The sequence below is a fragment of the Balaenoptera borealis genome (assembly GCF_965194805.1).
Source record: "Balaenoptera borealis genome assembly, chromosome: 16".
In the NCBI taxonomy this organism is placed as follows: domain Eukaryota; kingdom Metazoa; phylum Chordata; class Mammalia; order Artiodactyla; family Balaenopteridae; genus Balaenoptera; species Balaenoptera borealis.
Window position 1 is genome coordinate 87,091,175 of NC_138872.1, and position 24,097 is coordinate 87,115,271.

Below are 24,097 nucleotides of genomic sequence, written 5' to 3' on the forward strand. Positions count from 1 at the left end.
TAGATGCAAAAATTCTCAACAAAATATTAGCAAACCAAATCCAACAACACAGTAAAAAGTTCATACACCACAACCAAGTGGGATTCATCCCAAGTTCACAAGGATGGTTCAATATATGCAAATCAATCAAGGTGATACACCACTTTAACAAAAGAAGACAAAAACCACCTGATCATCTCAATAAATGCAGAAAAGCATTTGACGAAATTCAACATTATGATAAAACTCTTACCAAAGTGGGTAGAGAGGGAACCTATCTCCACATAATAAAAGCCATTTATGACAAACCCACAGCCAACATAATACTCAACGGTGAAAAGCTGAAAGCCTTCCCACTAAAATCTGGAACAAGACAAGGATGCCCACTCACACCACTTCTATTCAATATAGTACTGGAAGTCCTAGCCACAGCAATCAGTCAGACAAGGAAAAGAAATAAGAAGTATCCAAATTGCAAGGGAAGAGGTAAAACTGTCACTATATGTGGATGACATGATACTATATATAGAAAACCCTAAAGACTCCAAACAAAAACTACTAGAATTGGTTGCATTTCTTTACACTAGCAATGAAATATCAGAAAGGGAATGTAAAAAAAATAATACCTTTTAAAATTGCACCACAAAATTAAAATACCTGGGAATAAACCTGACCAAGGAGGTGGAAGTCTTATATGCTGAGATCTATAAAACATTAATAAAGGAAACTAAAGAAGCTGATTCAAAGAAATGGAAAGATATCCCATGCATTTGGATTGGAAGAATTAATATTGTTAAAATGGCAATACTACCCAAAGCAATCTACAGATTTAATGCGATCCCTATCAAATTACCCATGACATTTTTCACAGAACTAGAACAAATAATCCAAAAATTTATATGGAACCATAAAAGACCCAGAATTGCCAAAGCAATCCTGAGGGGGGCGGGGAAAAAGCAGGAGGCATAACCCTCCCAGACTTCAGACAATACTACAAAGCGACAGTAATCAAAACAGTGTGGTATTGGCACAAAAACAGACATATGGATCAATGGAACAGAATAGAGAGCCCAGAAATAAACCCACACACCTAAGGTGAATTAATCTTCGACAAAGGAGGCAAGAATATAAAATGGGAAAAAGCCTCTTCACTAAGTGGTGCTGGGAAAGTTGGACAGCTGCATGTAAATCAATGAAATTAGAACACACCCTCATACCATGCATAAAAAGAAACTCAAAAGGGCTTAAAGAGTTAAACATAATACATGACACCATAAAACTAGAAGAGAGCATGGCCAAAACATTCTCTGACATAAATCATACAAATGTTTTCTTAGGTCAGTCTCCCAAGGCAATAGAAATAAAAACAAAAATAAATAAATGGGACCTAATCAAACTTACAAGCTTTTGCACAGCAAAGGAAACCATAAACCAAACAAAAAGACAACCTATGAAATGGGAGAAAGTTTTTGCAAATGAGGCGACCAACAAGGGCTTAATCTCCAAAATATACAAACAGCTCATAAAACAATAACAAAAAAAAACAAACCACCCAATCAAAAACTGGGCAGAAGACCTAAATAGACATTTCTCCTAAGAAGGCATACAGATGGTCAATAAGCACATAAAAAGATGCTCAACATCACTAATTATTAGAGAAATGCAAATCAAAACTACAAGGAGGTACCACCATACACCAGTTAGAATGGCCATCATTAAAAAGTCTACAAATAACAAATGCTGGAGAGGGTGTGGAGAAAAGGGAACCCTCCTACACTGTTGGTAGGAAGGTAAACTGGTGCAGCTACTATGGAAAACAGCATGGAACTTCTTCAGAAAACTAAAAATAGAATTACCATATGATCCAGCAATTCCACTGCTGGGCATATATCCAGACAAAACTCTAATCCAGAAAGATACATGCACCCCTACGTTCATAGCAGCACTATTTACAAAAGCCAAGACATAGAAACAACCTAAATGTCCATTGACAGATGAATGGATAAAGAAGATGTGGTACATATATACAATGGAATACTACTCAGCCATAAAAAAAAGAATGAAATAATGCCAATTGTAGCAACATGGATGCAACTAGAGATTATCATACTAAGTGAAGTAAGTCAGAGAAAGACAAATACCATATGATATCACTTACATGTGGAATCTAAAAAATGACACAAGTGAACATATCTATGAGACAGAAACAGACTCACAGACGTAGAGAACAGACTTGTGGTTGCCAAGGGGGAGGGGGGTGGGGGAGGTATGGACGGGGAGTTTGGAACTATTACATATAGAACGGATAAACGACAAGGTCCTACTGTATAGCACAGAGAACTATATCCAATATCCTGGGATAAACCGTAATGGAAAAGAATATACAAAAGAATGTATATATATATATATGTATAACTGAGTCACTTTGCTGTACAGCAGAAATCAACACAACATTGTAAATCAACTATACTTCAATTAAAAAATAAAACATTTTTAAAAAGAGAAAATAACCACCACCTGCCTTTGAACTGTGAACTCAGAGTAAAGTTTCTGAGTTTGCAAACGAACTTCCCCGTTGGATAAGGTTCCTCCCTGCAGTGGAGCAGATGGACCCGGTTCCCTAGGGTCCCGCTTGGGCCCTGCTCCCCGGCAGTGCCTCGTGCGGACAGCAGAGGGCAGCATCGCCGCGCTGGCTCAGCCCCCGCGCAGGGCGGGGCCGGATTAAGAGCAGCGCCTGCCTTTCCACAGTGATTCTTGGTTAGTCTGGTTCCGCCTCCTCCTCCGGAGGGGCTGTGAGCCGATTAGGGAGAAAGTGATGCTGGGGAAGCCCCCTTGGTGATGCCAGAACCGGCCTGAGTACCGGAAGCCCTAGGACAGGGTCTAGTACGCGGTCAGTGGCCGGTAAAGACCGGCTCTGCTTAGGGTTGCCTGGGAAATAAAAGCCGTGCGCCCCTGTGGTGACAGCCACCGGCACTGGGCCAGGCGCCTGGCGGAGGACTCAGCCAGACCCACGAGATCCGCAGACCTGCTCACCCCTCCCCCTGCCCGCGGCTCACCTTGTACCTGTCCACGAGCTTGAAGCCCAGGACGTGCTGCAGCTTCCGCAGGCAGATGGGGCAGAGGTCCGGGGGCCGCCGCAGGGCCTCGTCCAGGCTGAGGGCGCCCTGCATGAGGCAGCGGAGCCAGCGGCAGTTCCCCAGGCCCAGGAGGTGGCAGAGCTCGTGGCACGTGACCTGAGGGAGAAGGTCCCCACCGCCTTGCATCCTGGAGCCCGCCCCCCGCCGACCCCCGGGACCCCTGGGACCCCTGGGTGCGGGGGCTACTCTGGGCTCCAGGGAGAAAGGCAAGCTGGAGTGGTCAGCTCTGGGGGCCTCAGAGCATGGAGGTTTGGGTGTCAGACAGACAAGGGCTCAAGTCCCAACCCTGCCGCTTGAGAGCTGTGTGATCTTGGACAAAGCACTTGGCGTTTCTGAGCCTTAGTGGCCACAGTCCCTGAAGCGAAGAGTGGTCCTCAGCACTGTGAGGACTGGACAGCGTGATTGGCTGGACACAGGGGGCTCGATGGCTGTCCACTCACGCCCTTCTCTCTGATTCCACACCTAGCCTCTTCCTGGAGCCCGCCAGAGCCCCCAGCACCCCTCCTCTTCCTGTCCCCCGTCTTCTCCCGCCACCTGGGCAGCACCCCAACACCCACCTTGCAGCACTGGACCATCCCCAGGGCGCTGAAGCACACGGTCCGGCCTCTGTCCTCCAGGGGTGCCTCGGGGGCCGGGTCAGGGGTGCTGGGCCCCCACTGCCGGGATTCCCCCGAGAACCGCGCAAAGCTGCAGACGCCCACTTCTGGGGAGAGGCAGAGAAGCGGGGGCACCAGGAGTGGCCTCAGCTCAGGGAGCCCACGGGCAAAGCCACCCGCCTCAGGATGCACAGGTCCTAAAGGCCCTGCCCTGCCAGCGCGTCCCCGTGAAGGCGGCCCCGGGGCAGACAGCCCCTGGCCCAGGAGGGGCGAGAACTGGGACTGCAGGTTCAAGAGAGCATTTCCATATATGCCCATTCTCTCCCCCAGGAGGGGTTCTGGGAGAAACAGCGAGGGGGCTGATGTCCCCACGTGTTCCAGGCCCTGTACCCAAGCCTCAGGGCTGAGGCGGGAGGCCCCCAGGTGCCGGCTCACCATGCCCTGGAAGGAACGTGCCGAAGGTGAAGGTCCAGGCCTCGCGGGGGTACAGGTCGGACAGCGTGAGGCCCAGCACGCACAACGCGTCGCCCGGCTTGCTGCTCTTCAGGAAAGACAGGATGCCGTCTGCGGGGACAGGGCCAGAGGGGGCAGTGAGGAGGTGGCTGGGCCCCCCTCTCCGGGCCCATCCCCCTCGTCCTCTGCCTGGAACCAGCTCGTCCCACAGTCGGACGCAAGCTAGTGACATTCCATGAAAAACTCAGACTGAGGCCGAAAACTCAGCAGCCAAGCTGCACCATGGGAAGCGGGCGCTACGGGCCTGGGCCTCGGGAGAAAGAAAGAGCTCAGGTTTGGACAGGGTAGTCCAAGTGGGGACATCAGAAAGGCCGCCGGGCCAACGAGACCGGTGTTGGCGGGAAGAGCCGTTGCAGCCTCGGGCAGCTGACTGGTGGCCCCAAAGACGTGGCATCTCATCCCCGGGACCTGGGCGTGTGTTCCTCACCTGGCAGAAGCGAGCGGATGTGACTAAATTAAAGGTCTCCCAGTGGGAAGGTGATTCTGGATTACCCAGCTGGACCCGATGGAATCACCAGGGTCCTCACGAGAGGAGGCAGGAGGGTCAGAGAGAGCTGAAGGGGCCACAGCGCCGGCTCTGGAGGAGGAGGGGCTGCAAGGCCAGGAAACGGGGTCTCCCCGGAGCCTTCCGAAGGAGCCAGCCCTGCCAGTGCCTGGATTTTAGTCCTGGGAGACTTCCATCCTCAGAACTGTAAGAGAACGAGTGTTGTTTAAGCTAAGTCACTGCTAAGTCACTGGTTACAGCAGCTCCCAGGAGCGCGGGTGTAGACACGCGGCTGAGGCGGGGGGATGGAGCCCGGGGCCGGCGGGGTGTGAAGGAGCCCCGAGGGAACAGGCAGAGCGGCTGCGAGGTCCACGACCAGGAGAGGGTCTCAGAGTGATCGGAGCGAGAGGGGAGGTGATACAACCAGGAGACAAAGACCTTTTCCAAGGGGTGTGGCTACAGAAAGGAGCTGAGAAGCAGGGTGGCAGCTGGAGGGGCACAGCGGGCCAGAGAGTGTGTTAAGACGGGAGAAGAAGCAGCAGCTTGTCCGTCCGAGGGGGGACGGCGGGGAGAGCTGCTGGGTGGGTGGGAGCAGGCGAGGGCAGGGGGCGGAGGGCTTGGGCGGTCCATGAAGGGCAGCTAGGCCAACAGTCCGCGACGGGGAGCACGGATGCAGCAGGCGGGGAGCCGCCGTGAGGGAAGCTTGGCAGTCCCCCTTTGTCTGCATTTCCTCAGAAAAAAAAAAAGCAAGGTCGTTGTCAGAAAGAAGAGGAAGGAGAAGACCTGAGGGCCCGGGGCGCCGGGCACCACCCAGGACCCCTCGGGCCTACAGTCGTGCATTGAGGGGACCACCGGAGGGTGCGTTTTTCTCCAGTAGCGTCCAGCTGCCGGGGAGACAGGAGTCAGATTTACCCAGGTGTGGACAGGAGGGGAAGAGGGTGGCCGAGCCTGGAGGGTAGAAGTCAGGGCAGGAAGCAGATCCAGACAGCGAGACGGGGGAAGGACCAGCGGGTTGTACCTGATGATCAAGGAACCGTTAGCAGGAAACTGGGGAGACAGCGGGAAATGTCGGGGGGGCATTGAGAGTGAGATGCTTGAAAGCCCCGCTGCAGAGATGGCAGAGTTGTGGGTCATGACAAGGCCTAGCCCAGTGCTGTCCGTAGAAACACAGTGTGTCCTGCGTGTGTGACTGAGTTTTAAGTTTTACTAATTTTAAAGTAAATTAAAACATCAAATTGATTTTAATAATATACGTATTTTTGGACTTCCCTGGTGGCGCAGTGGTTAAGAATCCGCCTGCCAATGCAGGGGACACGGGTTCGAGCCCTGGTCCGGGAAGATCCCACATGCCGCGGAGCAGCTAAGCCCATGCACCACAACTACTGAGCCTGCGCTCTAGAGCCCGCGCACCACAACTACTGAGCCTGCGTGCCACAACTTCTGAAGCCCGCATGCCTAGAGCCTGTGCTCCGCAACAAGAGAAGCCACAGCAATGAGAAGCCCGCACACCGCAACGAAGAGTAGCCCCCACTCGCCGCAACTAGAGAAAGCCTGTGCGCAGCAACAAAGACCCAACGCAACCAAAAAAAAAAAAAAAAAATACGTATTTTAACCTAACATATCCAAAATTTTAACGTCATCAAGTATTAAAAAGTTAGTAAGATGGTTCACGTAGGTTTTCATGCTGCATCTCCAATGCGGGTGCGTCTGTGTGTTCAGTAGCCACATGTGGCCAGTGACTGCTGTCCGGACAGCCCAGGCCCAGCTGTGACCTTGGGACGAGTGGCTGAGACCTTGGAGGAGAGGCCAACGAATGTTAGCTCTTAAGGTGACACTGACAGTGATGATTGTTGCCGGTTGAGCTGTGTCTCCACAGAGAGATAACATGGAAGTCGTAATGCCCGGTACCTGAAATGTGACCTTACTCGGGGACAGGGTTTGCAGATGTAATCAAGTTAAGGTGAGGTCAGTAGGGTGGGCCTAATGCAATTCGCCTGGGGTCCTTCTAAGAGGAGAAGCGACACAAGCTACGTGATGATGGAGGCCGAGGCTGGACCAAGGACCGCCGGCCGCCACCAGGGGTGGAGGAGGTGAGGAAGGGTCCCCCGGAGCATTCAGAGGGAACGGGACCGGCCAACACCTTGGTCTCAGAATTCTGGTCTCCGGACCGTGAGATAATACACTTCTGCTGTTTTAAGCCACCCAGTTTGTGGTGCTTCGTTACAGCGGCCGCAGGAAACGAACACAGCCATCTAAACCACGTAATCTGACCACGGGAATCCAACCTCTCATAGCCTCTGCACGCCACCTGCTTGCTGAGCCCTCCCGGGCCCCCTTCCTTCCCAGTGGCCCACGAAGCCTAGGGGGGCAGAGATGGACACCCGGACCCCGGCACCACAGCCCCTGGGGCAGCTGGACAGGTGCTGGGTTTCCCCCGAGTCGGGCGGAAGCTATAGCAGGCGCGATGGCGCATCATGGGCAGGAGGGGCGGGGCCCAGGCCGGCCATTGCTCCTCGGGCCCCGCTCAGACCCTCGGGGGCGGGGGAGGGCTGTGCCCAGCGAGGGACCGAGGCTGCAGTCTGGGACAGAGAAGGGGGCACGCCACCACTGGGACGGCACCCACCCGGCCAGTAGTCCCTGCCAGCCCCAGAAACTCAACACCAGCTGTAACAGCACACTACCTGCCACTGCGAGATAACCAAACAAGCCGAGTGAAACACAAAGAACAGCTTCTTAAGGCATTGAAGACGGGGGACGGGTGGCTACAGGGGGGCACGGAGGAAGGCTTGTGGGGCGAGACAAGCTGTTCTACACACTCTTACGGTGATGGCTACGTGATGTGTGTGTGTGTCAGGACTCAGAACGGTTACACCCAGAAGGAATAATTTCTCTATATGTAAATTATGCCTCAATAAACAGGACTTTTAAAACATCAGAGACCTAATGAGAAACTAGAAACAGGGAGAAGATTAGAATCCCAAGAGATGGAGCTGAGCTGTTTCTGAGACGGGGGGGGGATGGGAAGGTGACCCTGATGACACAGCCCCTGCTCTGCCTGCTGCCCCAAAGGGCCGCGCCCAGGGAGAGGAAGGCTGTACTCCGGGGGTCATCGGGGTGGCCCAGACCGTCCGCTCCCTTAGGTGCCTGGCCGAGGAGAAATAAAATCCTCTCTGCGGAAAAACTACATCATCCCAGGCCACAAAGTCTTCTAAAAGTTAAACTAATTTTTCACATAAGATGTCCCGCTAACAATCAAAAATAAGAGACACAATGAGGCAAAATAACCAAGACAGAATTAGCAGAAATAGCACAAAGAGCAACATGGGCGCTCCAAATGCTGGACGCACAGACACAGATTATAAAGCAACTATGCTCATAGATATAAATGCTAAATGTAATTTTAGCCGGGAATTGGGAATGCTGAGAAAAGTGACACTGGGACTTCCCTGGCAGTCCAGTGGTTAAGACTCTGAGCCCCCAATGCAGGGGCCCAGGTTCCATCCCTGGCCAGGGAACTAGATCCCACATGCATGCCGCAACTAAGAGTTCACATGCCACAACTAAGGAGCCCTCGAGCCGCAATTAAGGAGCCCGCCAGCTGCAACTAAAACCCGGCACAACCAAATAAATAAATAAATAAATTTTTAAAAATTAAAAAAAAAGTGACACTGCTGCATCAAAAAGAATAAAATACCTAGGAATAAACCTACCTTAAGGAGGCCAAAAACCTGTACTCGGAAAACTATAAGACACTGATGAAAGATCCTGGGACAAGATGACAGAGTAGAAGGACCTTGAGCTCACCTCTCACGAGCACACCAAGAAATCACAACTAACTGCTGAACGACCATCAGTAAGAAAGACTGGAACCTACCAAAAAAGATATTCCACATCCAGACATAAAGAAGAAACCCAAAGAGACAGTAGAAGGAGCACATTCACAATATAATCAAATCCCATACCCCACAGGTGGGTGACCCGCAGACTGGAGAACAATTATATCACAGAAGTTCTCCCACAGGAGTGAGAGTTCTGAGCCCCACACCAGGCTCCCCAGCCTAGGGGTCAGGCATCAGGAGGAGGACCCTCCAGAGCATTTGGCTTTGAAGGCCAGTGGGCCTTGAGTGCAGGAGCTCCACAGGACGGGGGAAACAGAGACTCCTTCCTCTCTTGGAGGATGCACACAAGGTCTTGTGTGCACCAGGACCCAGGGCAAAAGCAGTGACTTCATAGGAACCTGGGCCAGGCCAACCTGATGGTCTAGGAGGGTTTCCTGGGGAGGCCGGGGGCAGCTATGGCTCACTGTGGGTCCAAGGACACTGGTGGTGGAGATACTGGGGGATGTTCATCAGTGTGAGCCCTCCTGGAGGCCGCCATGTTAGCACCAAGACCTGGCCCCACCCATCAACATGCTCCAGAGTTGGGGCACCTCAGGAAAAACAACCAACAGGGTGAGAACACAACCCACCCATCAGCAAACCAGCTTCCAAAGACTTCCTGAGTCCACAGCCACCTCTAGACACACCCCTTGACACGGCCCTGCTCACCAGAGGGCCAGGACCCAGCTCCATCCACCAGTGGGCAGGCACCAGCCACTCCCACCAGAAGCCTGCACAAAATTGATAAACCTTTAGCCAGACTCATCAAGAAAAAAAGGGAGAGTGCCCAGATCAATAAAATTAGAAATGAAAAAGAAGTTACAACCGACACCACAGAAATACAAAGAACCATACACAAAAATCTGTTGCATTCCTATACACTAACAATGAAAGCTCAGAAAGAGAAACTAGGGAAACAATCCCATTTGCCATCGCATCAAAAAGAATAAAATACCTAGGAATAAACCTACCTAAGGAGGTAAAAGACCTATACTCTGAAAACTATAAGATGCTGATGAAAGAAATCAAAGATGACACAGACAAAAAAACATACCATGTTCTTGGATCAGAAAAATCGATATTGTCAAAATGACCATACTACCCAAAGCAGCCTACAGATTCAATGCAATCCCTATCAAATTACCAAAGACATTTTTCACAGAACTAGAAAAAATTTTTTTAATTTTTATGGAAACACGAAAGACCCCAAACAGCCAAAGCAATCTTGTGAAAGAAAAACAGAGCTGGAGGAATCAGGCTCCCTGACTTCAGACTACACTACAAAGCTACAGTAATCAAAACAGCATGGTTCTAACAAAAAAACAGAAATGTAAGAACAGATACTATAGAATTCCTAGAGGAAAGCATAAATCATAGCAGTATTTTTTTGGATCTGTCTCCTAAGGCAAAGAAAACAAAAGCAAAAATAAACAAACAGGACCTAATTAAACTTAAAAGTTTTGCACAGCAAAGAAAACCATAAACAAAACAAAAGACAACCTACAGAATGGGAGAAAATATTTGCAAATTATGCAACTGACAAGACATTAATCTCCAAATAGTTCACACAAATAGTTCATAGAGCTCAATATAAAAAAAAAAAAAACAACCCAATCGAAAAATTGGCAGAAGATCTAAATAGACATTTCTCCAAAGAAAACATACAGATGGCCAAAAGGCACATGAAAAGATGCTCAACATCACTAATTATTAGAGAAACGCAAATCAAAACTACAGTGAGGTATCACCTCACCAGTCAGAATGGCCATCATCAAAAAGTCTACAAATAATAAATGCTGGAGAGGGTGTGAAGAAAAAGGAACCCTCCTACACTGTTGGTGGGAATGTAAACTGGTGCAGCTCCTATGGAAAACAACATGGAGGTTCCTTAAAAAACTAAAAATAGAGCTATCATATGATCCTACATTCCCACTCCTGGGCATGTATCCAGAGAAAACCGTAATTTGAAAGGATACATGCACTCCACTGTTCATTGCAGCACTACTTACAATAATAGCCAAGACATGGAAGCAACCTAAATGTCCATCAACAGATGAATGGATAAAGAAGATGTGGTATATTCATACATGGAATATTATTCAGCCTCAGAAAGAATGAAATAATACCATTTCAGCAACATGGATGGACCTACAGATTATCATACTAAGTGAAGTAAGTCAGAGAAAGACAAATATCATATGATATTGCTTATATGTGGAATCTTAAAAAAAAATGATACAAATGAACTTATATACAAAACAGAAACATAGAAAACAAACTTATGGTTACCAAATGGGAAGTGGGGGAGGGATAAATTAGGAGTTTGAGATTAACATATACACACTACTATATATAAAGTAAGTAACCAAAAAGGACCTGCTGTATAGCACAGGGAACTATACTCAATATTTTGTAATAACTTATAAGGAAAAAGAATCTGAAAAAAATAGATATATATGTATGTATAAATGAATCACTTTGTTGTATACCTGAAACTAACACAACATTGTAAATCAACTATACTTCAATGAAAAAAGAAAAAAAAACAGAGAATAATGAGGCCAAAAATAAAAATAAATAAATAAATGTTAAACTACCCTCACGTTCCTGGAATAAATACAAGTGAGTTGTAATGTATTTTACATATTTCTAGATTTGATTTGCTAATATTTTACATTAGAGTTCTTATTATATGAGAAATTGGTTTCCAATTTTCCTTAATAATAATGTCTGTAAAATTTTGGTATCAATATCTTGCTGTTTGTATTGAAAAGAATGCAAAGTGTTTCTACTTTGTCTCTCTTTTGGAAGAACAAAAAAGGCACTGATGAAAGAAACTGAAGATGACACAAACAGATGGAAAGATATAACCATGTTCTTGGACTGGAAAAATCAATATTGTTAAAATGACCATACTACCCAAAGCCATCTACAGATTCAAAGCAATCCCTATCAAATTACCAGTGGCATTTTTTTCACAGTACTGGAACAAATAATTTTAGAATTTGTATGGAAACAAAAAAGACCCCAAACAGCCAAAGCAATCTTGAGAAAGAAAAACAGAGCTGGAGGTATCACACTCCCTGAATTCAGGCTGTATTACAAAGCTACAGTAATCAAAACAGTAAGGGGGACTTCCCTGGTGGTGCAGTGGTTAAGAATCCACCTGCCAGTTCAGGGGACCACAGGTTTGAGCCCTGGTCTGGGAAGATCCCACATGCCGCAGAGCAACTAAGCCCGTGCGCCACAACTACTGAGACTGCACTCTAGAGCCTGTGAGCCACAACTACTGAGCCTGTGTGCCACAACTGCTGAAGCCCATATGCCTAAAGCCTGTGCTCCGCAACAAGAGAAGCCACCACGGTGAGAAGCACACACACCGCAGCGAAGAGTGGCCCCCGCGTGCCGCAAATAGAGAAAGCCCGTGTGCAGCAACAAAGACCCAATGCAGCCAAAAATAAATAAAAACAAACAAACAAACAAACAGTATGGTACTGGCACAAAAACAGAAATATAGATCAATGATACAAGATAGAAAGCCCAGAAATAAACCCATGTACTTATGGTCAATTAATCTATGACAAAGGAGGCAAGAATATACAATGGAGAAAAGACAGTCTCTTCAGTAAGTGGTGCTGGGAAAGCTGGACGGCTACATGTAAAGAATGAAATTAGAACATTCTCTAACACCATATACAAAAATAAACTCGAAATAGATTAAAGACCTAAATGTAAGACTGGATGCTGTAAAACTCCTACAGGAAAACATAGGCAGAACACTCTTTGACAGAAATTGTAGCAATATTTTTTTGGATCCGTCTCCTGAAACAAAAAAAAGCAAAAATAAACAAATGGGGACTAATTAAACTTAAAAGCTTTTGCTCAGCAAAGGAAACCACTGACAAAATGAAAAGACAACCTACAGAATGGGAGAAAATATTTGCAAATGATATGACCAATAGGGGTTAATATCCAAAATATATAAACAAGTCATACAACTCAACATCAAAAAAACAAACAATCTGATTAAAAAATAGGCAGAAGAACTGAATAGACATTTTTCCAAAGAGGAAATGGAGATGACCAACAGGCACATGAAAAGATGCTCAACATCACTAATCATCAGGGAAATGCAAATCAAAACCACAATGAGGTATCACCTCACACCTCACAGAATGGCCATCATCAAAAAGAACACAAATAACAAATGTTGTCTAGGATGTGGAGAAAAGGGAACCCTCGTACACTGTTGGTGAGAATGTAAACTGGTGCAGCCACTGTGGAAAACAGTATGGAGGTTTCTCAAAAAACTAAAAATAGAGCTACCATATGATCCAGCAATCCCACTCCTGGGTATATATCCAAAAAAAACCAAAACATGAGGCCCAATGTTTATAGCAGCATTATTTACAGTTTCCAAGATATGGAAGCAACCTAAATGTCCATCGACAGATGAAGGGATAAAGAAGATGTGGTATATATACATATATATATATATATATATGTATATATACACACACACAATGGAATACTACACAGCCATAAACAAGAATTAAATATTGCCATTTGCAGCAACATGGATGGACTTGGAGAGCATTTTGCTAAGTGAAATAAGCCAGAGAAAGACAAATACTGTATGATATCACTTATATGTGGAATCTAAAAAATAACAACAAACTAGTGAATATAACAAAAAGAAACACACTCACCAATATAGAGAACAAACTGGTGGTTACCAGTGGGGAGAGGGAAGGGAGGAGGGGCAATATAGGGGGAGGGGAGTAAGAGGTACAAACTATTAGGTGTAAAATAAGCTACAAGGATATATTGTACAACACAGCAAATACAGCCAATATTTTATAACTATAAATGGAGTATAACCTTTAAAAATTATGAATCACTACATTGTACGCCTGTAACTTATATAATATTGTACAGCAATTATACTTCCATAAAATTTTTAAAAAGTGACACTGCTAATTTGAAAAAGAATCCACTAAAAACTATAGAACTGAAAAATATAACTGAAATTTGGAACTCTATCTATGGGTTTAATAGCATATTAGGTGCAGCTAGAGATAGAATTAGTAAGCTGGAGGGTGAGAATAAAACTGGGATGAAATACAAGGAAAGGGGAAGAGAGTGAGGAGGATGAACACGCATCCCACTGGAGTCCTCAGTGGGGGAAAGAACGAGGCAGAGGCAGCACTGGAAGAAAGATAATGGCTGAGAATTTCCCACAGCTAATGGAAGACATCAGTCCACTCATCCCAGATCCAACATCAGCCAGAGACAGAGCCCCAGCCCCTTCGTGGGGACCTCCCTAAACTTGAGTCTGGGTCTCCTGTACATCTGAGAGCCCCCAGTTCATCTATGCCTCTCAACCCAGCCTCATTCTCCAGCTGCCAGTGACCCCCTGGGGAATGATGGGGTCAGAGAGCTTTGTAAAGACAAAAAGCTAGAGGGGCCTTAGAAGGCTGCGGCACCTGCTCTGTGTGCCCTTGAGTTTTCCGGTGGACACTGGGCTGTGTGGTCCAGTCTCCACACACTTCTGAGCGGGGAAGGGAACCCCTGCCTCAGTCTTCCTTTTCTAAAGGCTGGGAAGTAGATATTCCCTCCCCCAAGAAAAGCAGGGGGATTCCTTCCTTCTCCTAGGCTCCTCCCTCCCACCTTTTGCCTCCAGAAAGGGCTTTTTGCCAGGCGGCGGAGGCTGGCCCTTGCGCTGGCCTGACCTGTGCCCACACCGCACACACTCACCTGTGTGGAGCTGGAGCCTGTCTGAGTCCTGACTGGGGCGTGACGAGCAGTGGATGGACGCGGCCGCCACCGATGGCAGGCACCTGACCTGCAGGCCCAGGAAGAAGGCCTCTGTGCAGCTCCGCAGCTGGTCCAGAAGCGCGCCGCCTGCCGGCCCCTCGCTCAGATCTGGGGGCGGAGCAGTGCCATCAGGCCCCCTGCCCGCTCCTCGGAGCCCCCATCTGCCTGTGCCCAGCGCCCTGGACACGGACCAAGGCTGGAAGCCGGGAGGCCTGCGAGAAAGTGGCTGCAGCGTCCCCAGGCCAGCGGGAGATGCAGCAGGAGGGGTGCCTGCAGGCCTCTGGTCCTCAGGGGCAGGAGGGGTGGGCAACGAGCCTGCGTGGGGCAAGGCCTGCCCTGGCATGCAGAGCCAGTGGCCCGCCCCCTCACCCCCAGCACCTGGCCAGCAAGCCCCGCAGAGCCTGGCCGAGCCATCTCGGCCCTTGGTCCACGCACAGCCCCTCACACCTGGTGTCCCCAGTCTGGGCGCTGGAGGACCACGCAGGAGTCCCCGAGTCCCCGCCAGGCCCTGCCAGTGTCTCCAAGTACAGCCTCGGGGTTAAGAGCCGGGCACTGGGGTCAAATCCTGCCTCTGCCAACCACCAGCTCTGTGACCCGGGCAGGTCAAGTGACCCCTCCCAGCCTCAGTGTCCTCACCGACGAAGCGGGGTGACCCTGACCCAGCACCCCACACCACAGAGGAAGCGGCCAGCACAGCGCCTAGGCCGGCGCTGCCTTCAACAGATGGGCCAGGACGGCACACGCGGATGAGGCGGCAGCTGCGGTTAGAACAGGGCAGTGATGCTGCCCAAAGGGTCCCAGGGCCCTGGGCTTCTGAACAGTGTGGGGCTGGGGCGGGCGGAGAGCTGAGCCTCACCCCCGAATCCCAAGCACAGCAGTACATCCCCCTTCATATCAGGTCCCGCCTGCGGTCCAGGCACAGACATCCCCACCTCATGCTAGATCTAGGCCCTCGTCCCCCCGCCGGGGTGTCCTGATGGCCCAGGATGCCACCCCCCAGCTCATCACCACTTGCTGCCCCACGGGGTCCACGCCCATGCCCGCCGGCACCCACGGGCTGCAGGTACCCACGGGCTGCAGGTACCCACGGGCTGCAGGTACCTATGGGCTGCAGGTACCCACGGGCTGCAGGCACCCACGGGCTGCAGGCACCCACGGGCTGCAGGTACCCACGGGCTGCAGGCACCCACGGGCTGCAGGCACCCACGGGCTGCAGGTACCCACGGGCTGCAGGTATCTATGGGCTGCAGGCACCCACGGGCTGCAGGCACCCACGGGCTGCAGGTACCCACGGGCTGCAGGTACCTATGGGCTGCAGGTACCCACGGGCTGCAGGTACCCACGGGCTGCAGGCACCCACGGGCTGCAGGTACCTATGGGCTGCAGGTACCCACGGGCTGCAGGTACCTACGGGCTGCAGGTACCCACGGGCTGCAGGTACCTACGGGCTGCAGGTACGCACGGGCTGCAGGCACCCACGGGCTGCAGGCACCCACGGGCTGCAGGTACCTATGGGCTGCAGGTAAATGTGCTTCCGAGCCGGGCTCTGCTTCCGGGGCGCCAGGGCGGCGTGGAAGGTCTCGAAGTCCTCGGGAACCTCGGGGCGGCTGAGGAGCCAGTCGAAGGCCGTGCGGATGAGCAGCGTGCAGAAGAACGTCCTCCGGGGGTTGTAGGCCTCAGCCAGGAAGAGCCTCTCGGCTGGGGAGAAGGCGGACGTGTAGAGCTGCCGCAGGGCCGGGTCGGTGGACAGCAGCGCATCCTTCAGGGCCCGGGGGCCGAAGCTGAACTCCTGGGCCGGCCGGCACTGCAGCATGACGGGCCTGGCCGCGCTGGGGAGGCCCCGCGGCCGCCCATGCACCGCCCAGGGCCTGGCCACCAGCTCGTGCACGGCCTTCCCTCGGGCTGAGCGCAGCGGCCACGTGGGCTCCCGGCACGTGGACCAGAGGCCGAGAGCCCGCGAGGCCCAGCTCTGCCTGGCGTTGGGCCTCCTCGGCAGCAGCAGGCGGCTCGGACACCCTCCGGCCCGTCGGCACCTGCGGGGAAACGCCCGGCTGAGCCTCCGGCCGTCCTCTCAGGCCCAGGGAAGGGGCTCTGTGGGGAGGAACGCACCCCCAGGACACAGCACCTGCACCCGGCCAGGCCAGAAATGCCGTTTTCCCCTCTTCTCGGGGCCGGGTCTTTAACCAGCACCAAGTGTGGGGAAGCGTCCGCCCTCCCCCCAAGCAGGGATGCAGTTTCCATGGAACCCTGGAGAGGACAGCGCGGACGGGCCCCTTCCCAGCCTTCAGGAGGGAGGGCGCGCTGGCAGTGAGACCCCCTCACCCTTGTGCTGAGCACCTGCCAAGCCAGAGGCCCCTCCACCAGGAAACCAGCCACCCTTGAGCCCTCTGTGGTCACCCCACCGCCTGGGCCACCTCAGCGCCTGCAGCCACCGGCTCTCCCAGCGAGGGCCCCGAGGGCCTGCGGATGAAGCCGCGATGCCCGAGTCCACGTGGCCACGCCATCCAGGGGCTGGACAAGTGTCTGTGGGGAAGGAGAGCAGCCCCACAGTGCCAGCTGCAGAAGTTCCCTAGCACAGGCGAGGGGCGGGCACACGTGCCGACTGTGGAAGCATCAGTAGGGAGACGTGGGCAAGCAACAAAGAGCACTTTAGCTGCTGGGGGAGGCGACGCGGCGGGGCGGGGGGACAGACGGGCAGGGGGAACGGTGACAAAGTCGCTTCACAAAGTGGGGTTTTCCTCCCGACGCAGGAGCAGGGTCTGGCTGGCGCATCCCGGGTTAATCAGAAACAACGCGCCCTCCCACCGCACACCCTGAAAAGCTACCGGGAAGGGGTTGGCTGCTGTGGGCTTGACTGTGCCTCGGAGGGGGAGGCGACGGAAGGGACAAGCCAGAGGAGAGAAGATGCACAAAGTAACAGATCAGGAGTAAGGCGAGAAGTGCGCTCGGGCGGGTCCATGATTTAGAAAGTCAGGCAGATGCGCAAACCCATGTCTGCAGAGCACAAAGTCGCAAGGCCTCCCGGCCGAACTGGAGAAACAGGAACGGCCTTGTTTTTGTGGGAAGAATAAAGAAACGAGACTGTACTCCCTTTAGCTAACCTCAGTTTAAAATGTTCATCCAGAAAATAAATGCATATGTGCATATATGTGTGTATGTGTGCATATATGTACATGTAAACATATACACATATATTCATATAGAGGGGGAGATTGGGTGTATGTATAATTTATAAATCTTCCTCCAGAAAATTATACACATGTGATTTTTTTCCAGGGATATTATATACATGTGTGCATGCATACACACATACATACACACATGGATGTGTTTTTTCAGTTAATTGCTGGCTTAGATGAAGGGAAAGGAACCAGGATTGAACACCTACTGAGATCCCTGCCAGCAGAGAGCTTTAAGCATTTCTTTCTGCATACATATTTTACCAATTTACATCCAGTTGTGTGTGCAATCTTACATCCTCTTGACTTAGTATATTATGAGTGCTTTCCCAAGTCCTTAAACAGTCTATAAAGAAATGCCTTTTTTTTTAAATTAATTAATTAATTAATTTATGGCTGTGTTGGGTCTTCGTTTCTGTGCGAGGACTTTCTCCAGTTGTGGCAAGCGGGGGCTACTCTTCATCGTGGTGCGCGGGCCTCTCACCGTCGCGGCCTCTCTTGTTGCGGAGCACAGGCCCCAGACGCGCAGGCTCAGTAATTGTGGCTCACGGGCCCAGTTGCTCCGCGGCATGTGGGATCTTCCCAGACCAGGGCTCGAACCCGTGTCCCCTGCATTGGCAGGCAGATTCTCAACCACTGCACCACCAGGGAAGCCCGAAGAAATGCCATTTTTAATGGCTGGACAAAAACGCCACAGTGAACATCTTCGTATATGGCTGTGTGTTTCCATTTCCTCAGGAGAGATTTCCGGAAGATACTGTGTGTGGATGTTTAAAGAATCTCGATTTGTAGGGATTTCCCTGGTGTCCAGTGGCTAAGACTCTGCACTGCCAATGCAGGGGGCGCAGGTTCGATCCCTGGTTGGGGAAGTGAGATCCCACATGCTACATGGCACAGCCAAAAGATAAAAAAAAAAAAAAAAGAATCTCGATTTGTATAGCCAAATTGTGATCTGTATAAATTGTGCTTTTGTACAAAAGCGATTTGTATTTGCTTTCCAGAAAGGTCACACTAAGTTGCAACGCCATAGCCCCCCGGATTTCTAAGTAGTCAGCAGCAAATGAAAATAATCACCGAGAGCACTGAATCCCCCACTACATTCCAGGCGGGGCTTTAACACCCAGGGAAGCGGGGGCAGTTATTCTCCTCATTTTCAAGAGGGTGAAACTGAGGCAGAGTAAGGTTAAAACTAGCTTAATCAAAGCCACACAGCACATAAGAATCAGAGGTGGGATTGGAACACACCGATTTTCAAGTACCCCAGTTTCCATCACCGGGAGCAGCAGGGCGCCACCTTCTCAGGACCCCTGCCCAGACCCCCGTCCCTGCCACCAGACACCAGGGCAAAACTGACAGTCTGTACTGGGATGAGCAACCTGCCCCTGGGCTGCAGGAAAGAACGCCAGCCACTTGAGAACCGCGTCACACGGCGCACACGGAAGGGCCACGGCGGCGAGTTCTCCAGGGGCCCAGACCATGTGCGAGGAGGACCCAGTGAGGACAGACTGTGTGACCAGAAGGACATGGTCAACATTTCCAAGGGGGGCGGGTGGGCAGGGTCCCGGCGCAGGAGCCCCTGTGGCTCCCTTCCTTCCCCCACCCGACAGTCACCGCGTGCCTATGCATCCGTGGGGCTTGGCCTACACCTGGGGATAAAACTGGCCCCTGGCCTCGTGGAGCTTAAACGCTAGAGATTTAGGCGGACCATACAAGGCAAGGAAAATAAGTATTGTCTAGTGTGTTAGGTGATTAATGGTACCTGAAGAGGAGAAGGCAGCTCAGGGCATGGGGCTCAGGAGGGCCAGGGCTACACCGCCTTTTTCCAGAGGGTGACCAGAGCGGGCTTCACTGAGAAGCTGGGAGCTGAGCAGACTGGAGGGAGGGAGCCGGGCAGGGGGGCTCCCGAGCGGAGGGGCATGTGCAAAGGCCCCGCTGCACACACACAGCACACACAGGCGGGTGCAGGGGCAGCGGGGAGGCCGGCGTGGTTCTGGGGGGGGAGGGGGGAGAAGGAGGGGGGAGGCAGGGCCACGTCCTGCAGCCTCCAAGCCGTGTGCTCCCCGAGCTCTGGCCTTCCCCACCCCCGGGGCGAGGAGGAGGGGGTGACACGAGCAGCGTGAGGCTGCAAGCCGGGCTCTAGGAGCTCCTCCTCCCCGGTGTCCTGGGTGCGAAGGCAGACCCTCCAGGAAGCTTCAGGCGTGGTCAGTGGGCCACAGGGACCCGGGGGCCAGGCACAGAGCGGCGCTCAGGAAGCCCTGAGGAGGGAGCGCCCTGAAGGCCAGCAGGGGCTCTGACCTGCACTTGGCCCTGTGACCTTCAATTCCCCTGGGCCTCAGCCCGGTTGCACCGGCCTCCCTTGCCCAGAGCGAGGCTGGACCCGGCAGAAAGGAGGTGCCAGCCGCAGTCCAAGGTCCGCCCTGAGCCCCGGGAGCGGCCTTGAGCGCTGACACCACGCGCATCTCACCAACCTATTTTTGTTTCAAAATGCAGCCCACGGGACCCCGGTACGTGCTCCGGGCTCTCCCTGACCCTCCGCTCACCAGCACCCTCCCACAGCGAGCTGGAGGCTTCTCGCTGACAGTCACCGCTACAGCATTCCCTGCTGTCACAGCCAGCTCAGAATTCTTTCTGTAATTGGGAGTGGCCTATAAATTGCTCCTCTGGGGCCACGGGGGCCTTCCAGACGCCCAGGAGGGTCTGTGTCACAGCTTTGCCAAGGAGGTGAAAGTGGGACAGACACTGACATCCTAGGACATCCCTCCTCACAGGTCCACCATCTGTAAACCGCAAGTCACTTCTTGACCCAGCACCTCCTCTGAACCCACAACTTCCTGAAACGCAGCTCTTAGTATTCATGTCTTCTAGGCAAGGCCACGGAGGCCCAGAGAGGGGAGGCCACTTGCCCAGGGTTGCACAGCTCACCAGGATTCAGACACAGTACTCCTGACTCCTGACAGAGACGTAAGGCAGACGATAAAAGGCAATAAAAATAAATATTGTCTAGTGTCACTCTGGGCCTCATGTGCAGGACCTTCTTCCACCCCTGAAGAGTCTTTCCTGCCAGCACCCACTGTCCCTTACCACCCACCGACCCCGCTCAGGGCCTTCACTGCCAGCAAACACCTCAAAGCCAGGCAAAGCCTCGGGAAACGAAAAACGCCTGCTTTTTACCAAAAGTTCAAGGTCCCTGGCACGTCCATCCCAGGAGTGACTTGGGCCCAAACTGTAAACCTCAGATGGCCCAGAACCGACCAGGTCCCTCTGGTCCTGTGCGCCAGAGGGACCCGAGGCACAAGCGGTGTTTCCAAGGAGGCCACGAGCATCTCCACCTTAGGGCCCGTCTGCACCGTTATGAGCCGTGTGGGATCCCAAGAGCTTTGGTTCATGCGGTGACATTGATCATACGCCACGTCTGAACTTAAAAATGAGAGCCGTGTGCAACACAAGGACACAAAGCGCCACCTCCACCAGCAGCGCCACCTGACGCCACGGCTCCGTACTGTTGTGAGCACTGTTATGACCGGAGGGTCCCGAGAACACACTTGGAGAACCACAGTTTCACTCTGACTTCTCCCCCCGGGACAACTGATCGCAGGCCCGCGGTGCCGTGTTGAGCACGCGTGTGCTTGGAGCGTCCACGTGGGAAAGACGGGCCTGGTGTGAGGCAGAGACGCCCAGAGCACCTGCCCCGGCGCAGAGCCTCTGGCCTAACAGCCACACAGAAGCCCAAAGAGCTCGGAAGAAATGGCCACCTTAGCCCCGGACCAGCGCAGGCTGGCAGGTCAACGGGAGGCTCCAGGTTGGGCCCCAGGGTGTATGACAGGTGTGTCCTGTCCATCCGCACGGGTCCCGCTCTCTCTGGGGTCCGGCCATCTGTCTGCCCAGATGGCATTTCCTCTCAAGGCCCCCTGGGCGGCCACACTCTCTTCCTGGGTCACTCAGGGAAAGCCTGACCCTTCGGTCCTGCCAGGTCATTTCTGCACAAGACCACCCCTCGTGCGGAAGCAGAAGCTGGACATGGGCAGGGACCGAGGCTGAGCCCCAGGCCACGGGGTGCCGAGCGAGGGAGCCGCAGCCGGAGCAGGGGCTTCCCGGCCCTCTCCGCGACCCGCCAGCCCGCTAATCTTGGCAACGATGAACGCCCCGCTCTGCCCATAAGGTGGGGCAGCAGCTGCGGAGCACAGGCCGCCGGCCTCGCGCCTGAGTCCTGCAGGCAGCCTCTCATTCGAGCCGCACAACCTTGTGCCGCTGCAGGTGCTATTAACAGTGCCCATGTCTCAGATGGGGAAACCGAGGCCAGGTCCAATCTCAGAGCCATGCCTCACGCTGGAGCCAGAACTCTTAACGTGCCAGTGGGCTTCCAGAAGCAGAGAAGGTCTCACCATCAGTACACGGTGGGATGTCTCTGCCCTGCCCCTGTTAACACTGGGACCGCGGCCAAAGTTTTCAGCCCGCCTCCCCTCTCCCTGAGGCGCCCACGTCCCCCTCACCTGTCCACTGTCCTGCCCAGAGGCCAGGGAAGGGCGTGTGCTGGTACAGGCCGCTTCCACTCCCAGGGGAGGGCCTGCTGCAGGAAGGGCAGGCCGCCCCAGACCCCTCAGCCGGGCACCTGCTTCCCAATCCGACTGGACAGATGCCTCGGACTTTGGCAAGAAAGAACGCTCTGATTCTTGTTATTCTGAATACGCTTTGCAAAACATCGCAGCAGCTGCCTCGAGCTATTCACTACTGTCTGCCTTCTGAGCAGCCCCACGCAGAAGGGAGGTAAAGGGTTTGTGGTTTCACACTTCTCAGAGGTTTACATCTGCTCAGAGGGGAACCGAGGGCTGCGATCACGGGGAGAGGGTCTCCGCGTCAGACCCCTGCTTCCTGTTGCAGGGCCCTCACCTCCCTGCCCTGGCTGCCACCCCGACAGTTTCCTTTCCCACGACAGGCAGGGGAGGACCCAGCCTTCCCCTCTGACCCTGGCAGCATTCTCAAGTTTGGCATCGCTGTGGAACCCCACACCCTGCTTTTCTGAGCTGGAGGTGCTGCCTGTTTTCCTGGGAAACAGGAAGACAGCACCGGGCCTGCTTCTCCACCAATACCTAGGTGGTCATGTGGCCCCCTCCCCCGCGCCCCCAGGCTCTCTGAGGGCGTTCCATGCCCACCTGGGCCGGCCAGGAAGTGCCCTCTTCCCGTGCCCGGCCCTGGGCTCTCCCACAGCCTGTTTGCTCCCATCGCCGGGATGCGAAACAGCCCGCAGGTCGCCCTCCCGTGGGGAGCAGGAGGCCGGGAGGGGTCCCCGAGCCCCTTCCCTCGCCCGGCTCCCCTCTGCGGGCCCAGGCCGGGAAGTCTCGACTCCGGCGCGGAGCACAGAGCGCGACACTGCACCAAACCCTCCGCGGCGCACCGGTCCCCGACACCCCACCTCCCGCCCCAGCGCGCCCTCCGTGTCCGCGCGGACCCCGCGCCCGAGCGCGCCCGCCGCCGCCAGGGCGTCCTCGGGGCTTGCGCGGCTGGACTCGGCGCTGCGGCGCGGCCAAGGCGTCCCGACCCGGGCCCTGCGCCCCGCTCGGTTCGGGGTAGCGGCGCCGTCCCACCCAGCCCGCCGGTCTCCTCTCGGTCCCCGCCTGGGTCCCCGCGCCCCTCGGCCTCCCCGCCGCACCCCTACCTCGCAGCCCCGGTCCTCCTCGCCGCGCGCCCGGGTCCTCCCCGCACCCTCCGTCCTGCGGGCCGCGCACCCCGGTTCCTCCCCGCCGCGCCCCTACCTCGCAGTCTGCGCCCTCGGGAGCCGGCAGAGGCGGTGCCAGGCCGGGGGCAGCGTGGGCACGTGGCGTGGGCCACGGAAATCGGGGAGGTCTCCGCGTGACGTCAGCGCCGAGGGGCCGGGACCGAGGCGGGACCCGGTGGAAAGTGTAACGGGCCGCCTGGCCGTGGGCGCCACACCCCCTCCTGCTGCTATGGGTGCATCACCACGCGCGGGCCACCAGCGGGCAGAGTGCTGGCAGGAGTCCCCGGTCCTCAGACGTGGGCTCTGACCTCTGCTGACTCCTTGTAAAGCGCGCTTGCCACGCCCCTGACCCTCCCAGAAACACCTGGGGGAGAGGCGGGGCCTGAGACCCTAAAGCCAAGCAGGTGAGAGAGGTAAGCCAGTGCTGCCCAGGTGAGAGAGGTAAGCCTGTGCTGCCCAGGTGAGAGAGGTAAGCCTGTGCTGCCCAGGTGAGAGAGGTAAACCAGTGCTGCCCAGCTGAGGCCCTCAGGTCATACAGGTAAACCAGAGCTGCCCAGGAAAGGGGCTGGCATCGGGGTTACCTCAGCACTGTGCGGGCACAGCTCCAGCATGTGACACACAGCCTAGCCCTGCCATCACTCATTCCGCGGGAACTTCCCCTTCATTTGGCGGTCTCCCTATTAAGATGTAGTAATGATTTTTTTACAAGTTTTTATATACCAGGCACAATACTATACTAAATGCTTTACACGTACTATCTCAAGCCTGTGAGGTAACTATCCTTTTTGTCCCCATTTCACA

The 24,097-nt window shown here is 53.4% G+C and overlaps 1 protein-coding gene across 3 annotated transcripts in view; it reads right to left on the reverse strand.

Moving 5' to 3' along the window:
- Positions 1-24,097, reverse strand: part of AMZ1 (archaelysin family metallopeptidase 1) — a 42,866-nt gene that overhangs the window by 10,445 nt on the left and 8,324 nt on the right. The window contains exons 1-6 of one of the 3 annotated variants that reach the window (XM_082362854.1): positions 23,334-23,374; positions 15,914-16,437; positions 14,345-14,512; positions 4,148-4,276; positions 3,674-3,819; positions 3,036-3,212 (exon numbers count right to left, since the gene is read on the reverse strand). In XM_082362854.1, the coding sequence (XP_082218980.1) occupies positions 3,036-3,212; positions 3,674-3,819; positions 4,148-4,276; positions 14,345-14,512; positions 15,914-16,217 (924 nt within the window). In that variant the 5' untranslated portion in view covers positions 16,218-16,437; positions 23,334-23,374. Of the gene's footprint in view, positions 1-3,035; positions 3,213-3,673; positions 3,820-4,147; positions 4,277-14,344; positions 14,513-15,913; positions 17,945-23,333; positions 23,375-24,097 lie in introns of those variants that run through there. The other 2 variants (XM_082362855.1, XM_082362856.1) reach the window with 2 other exon arrangements.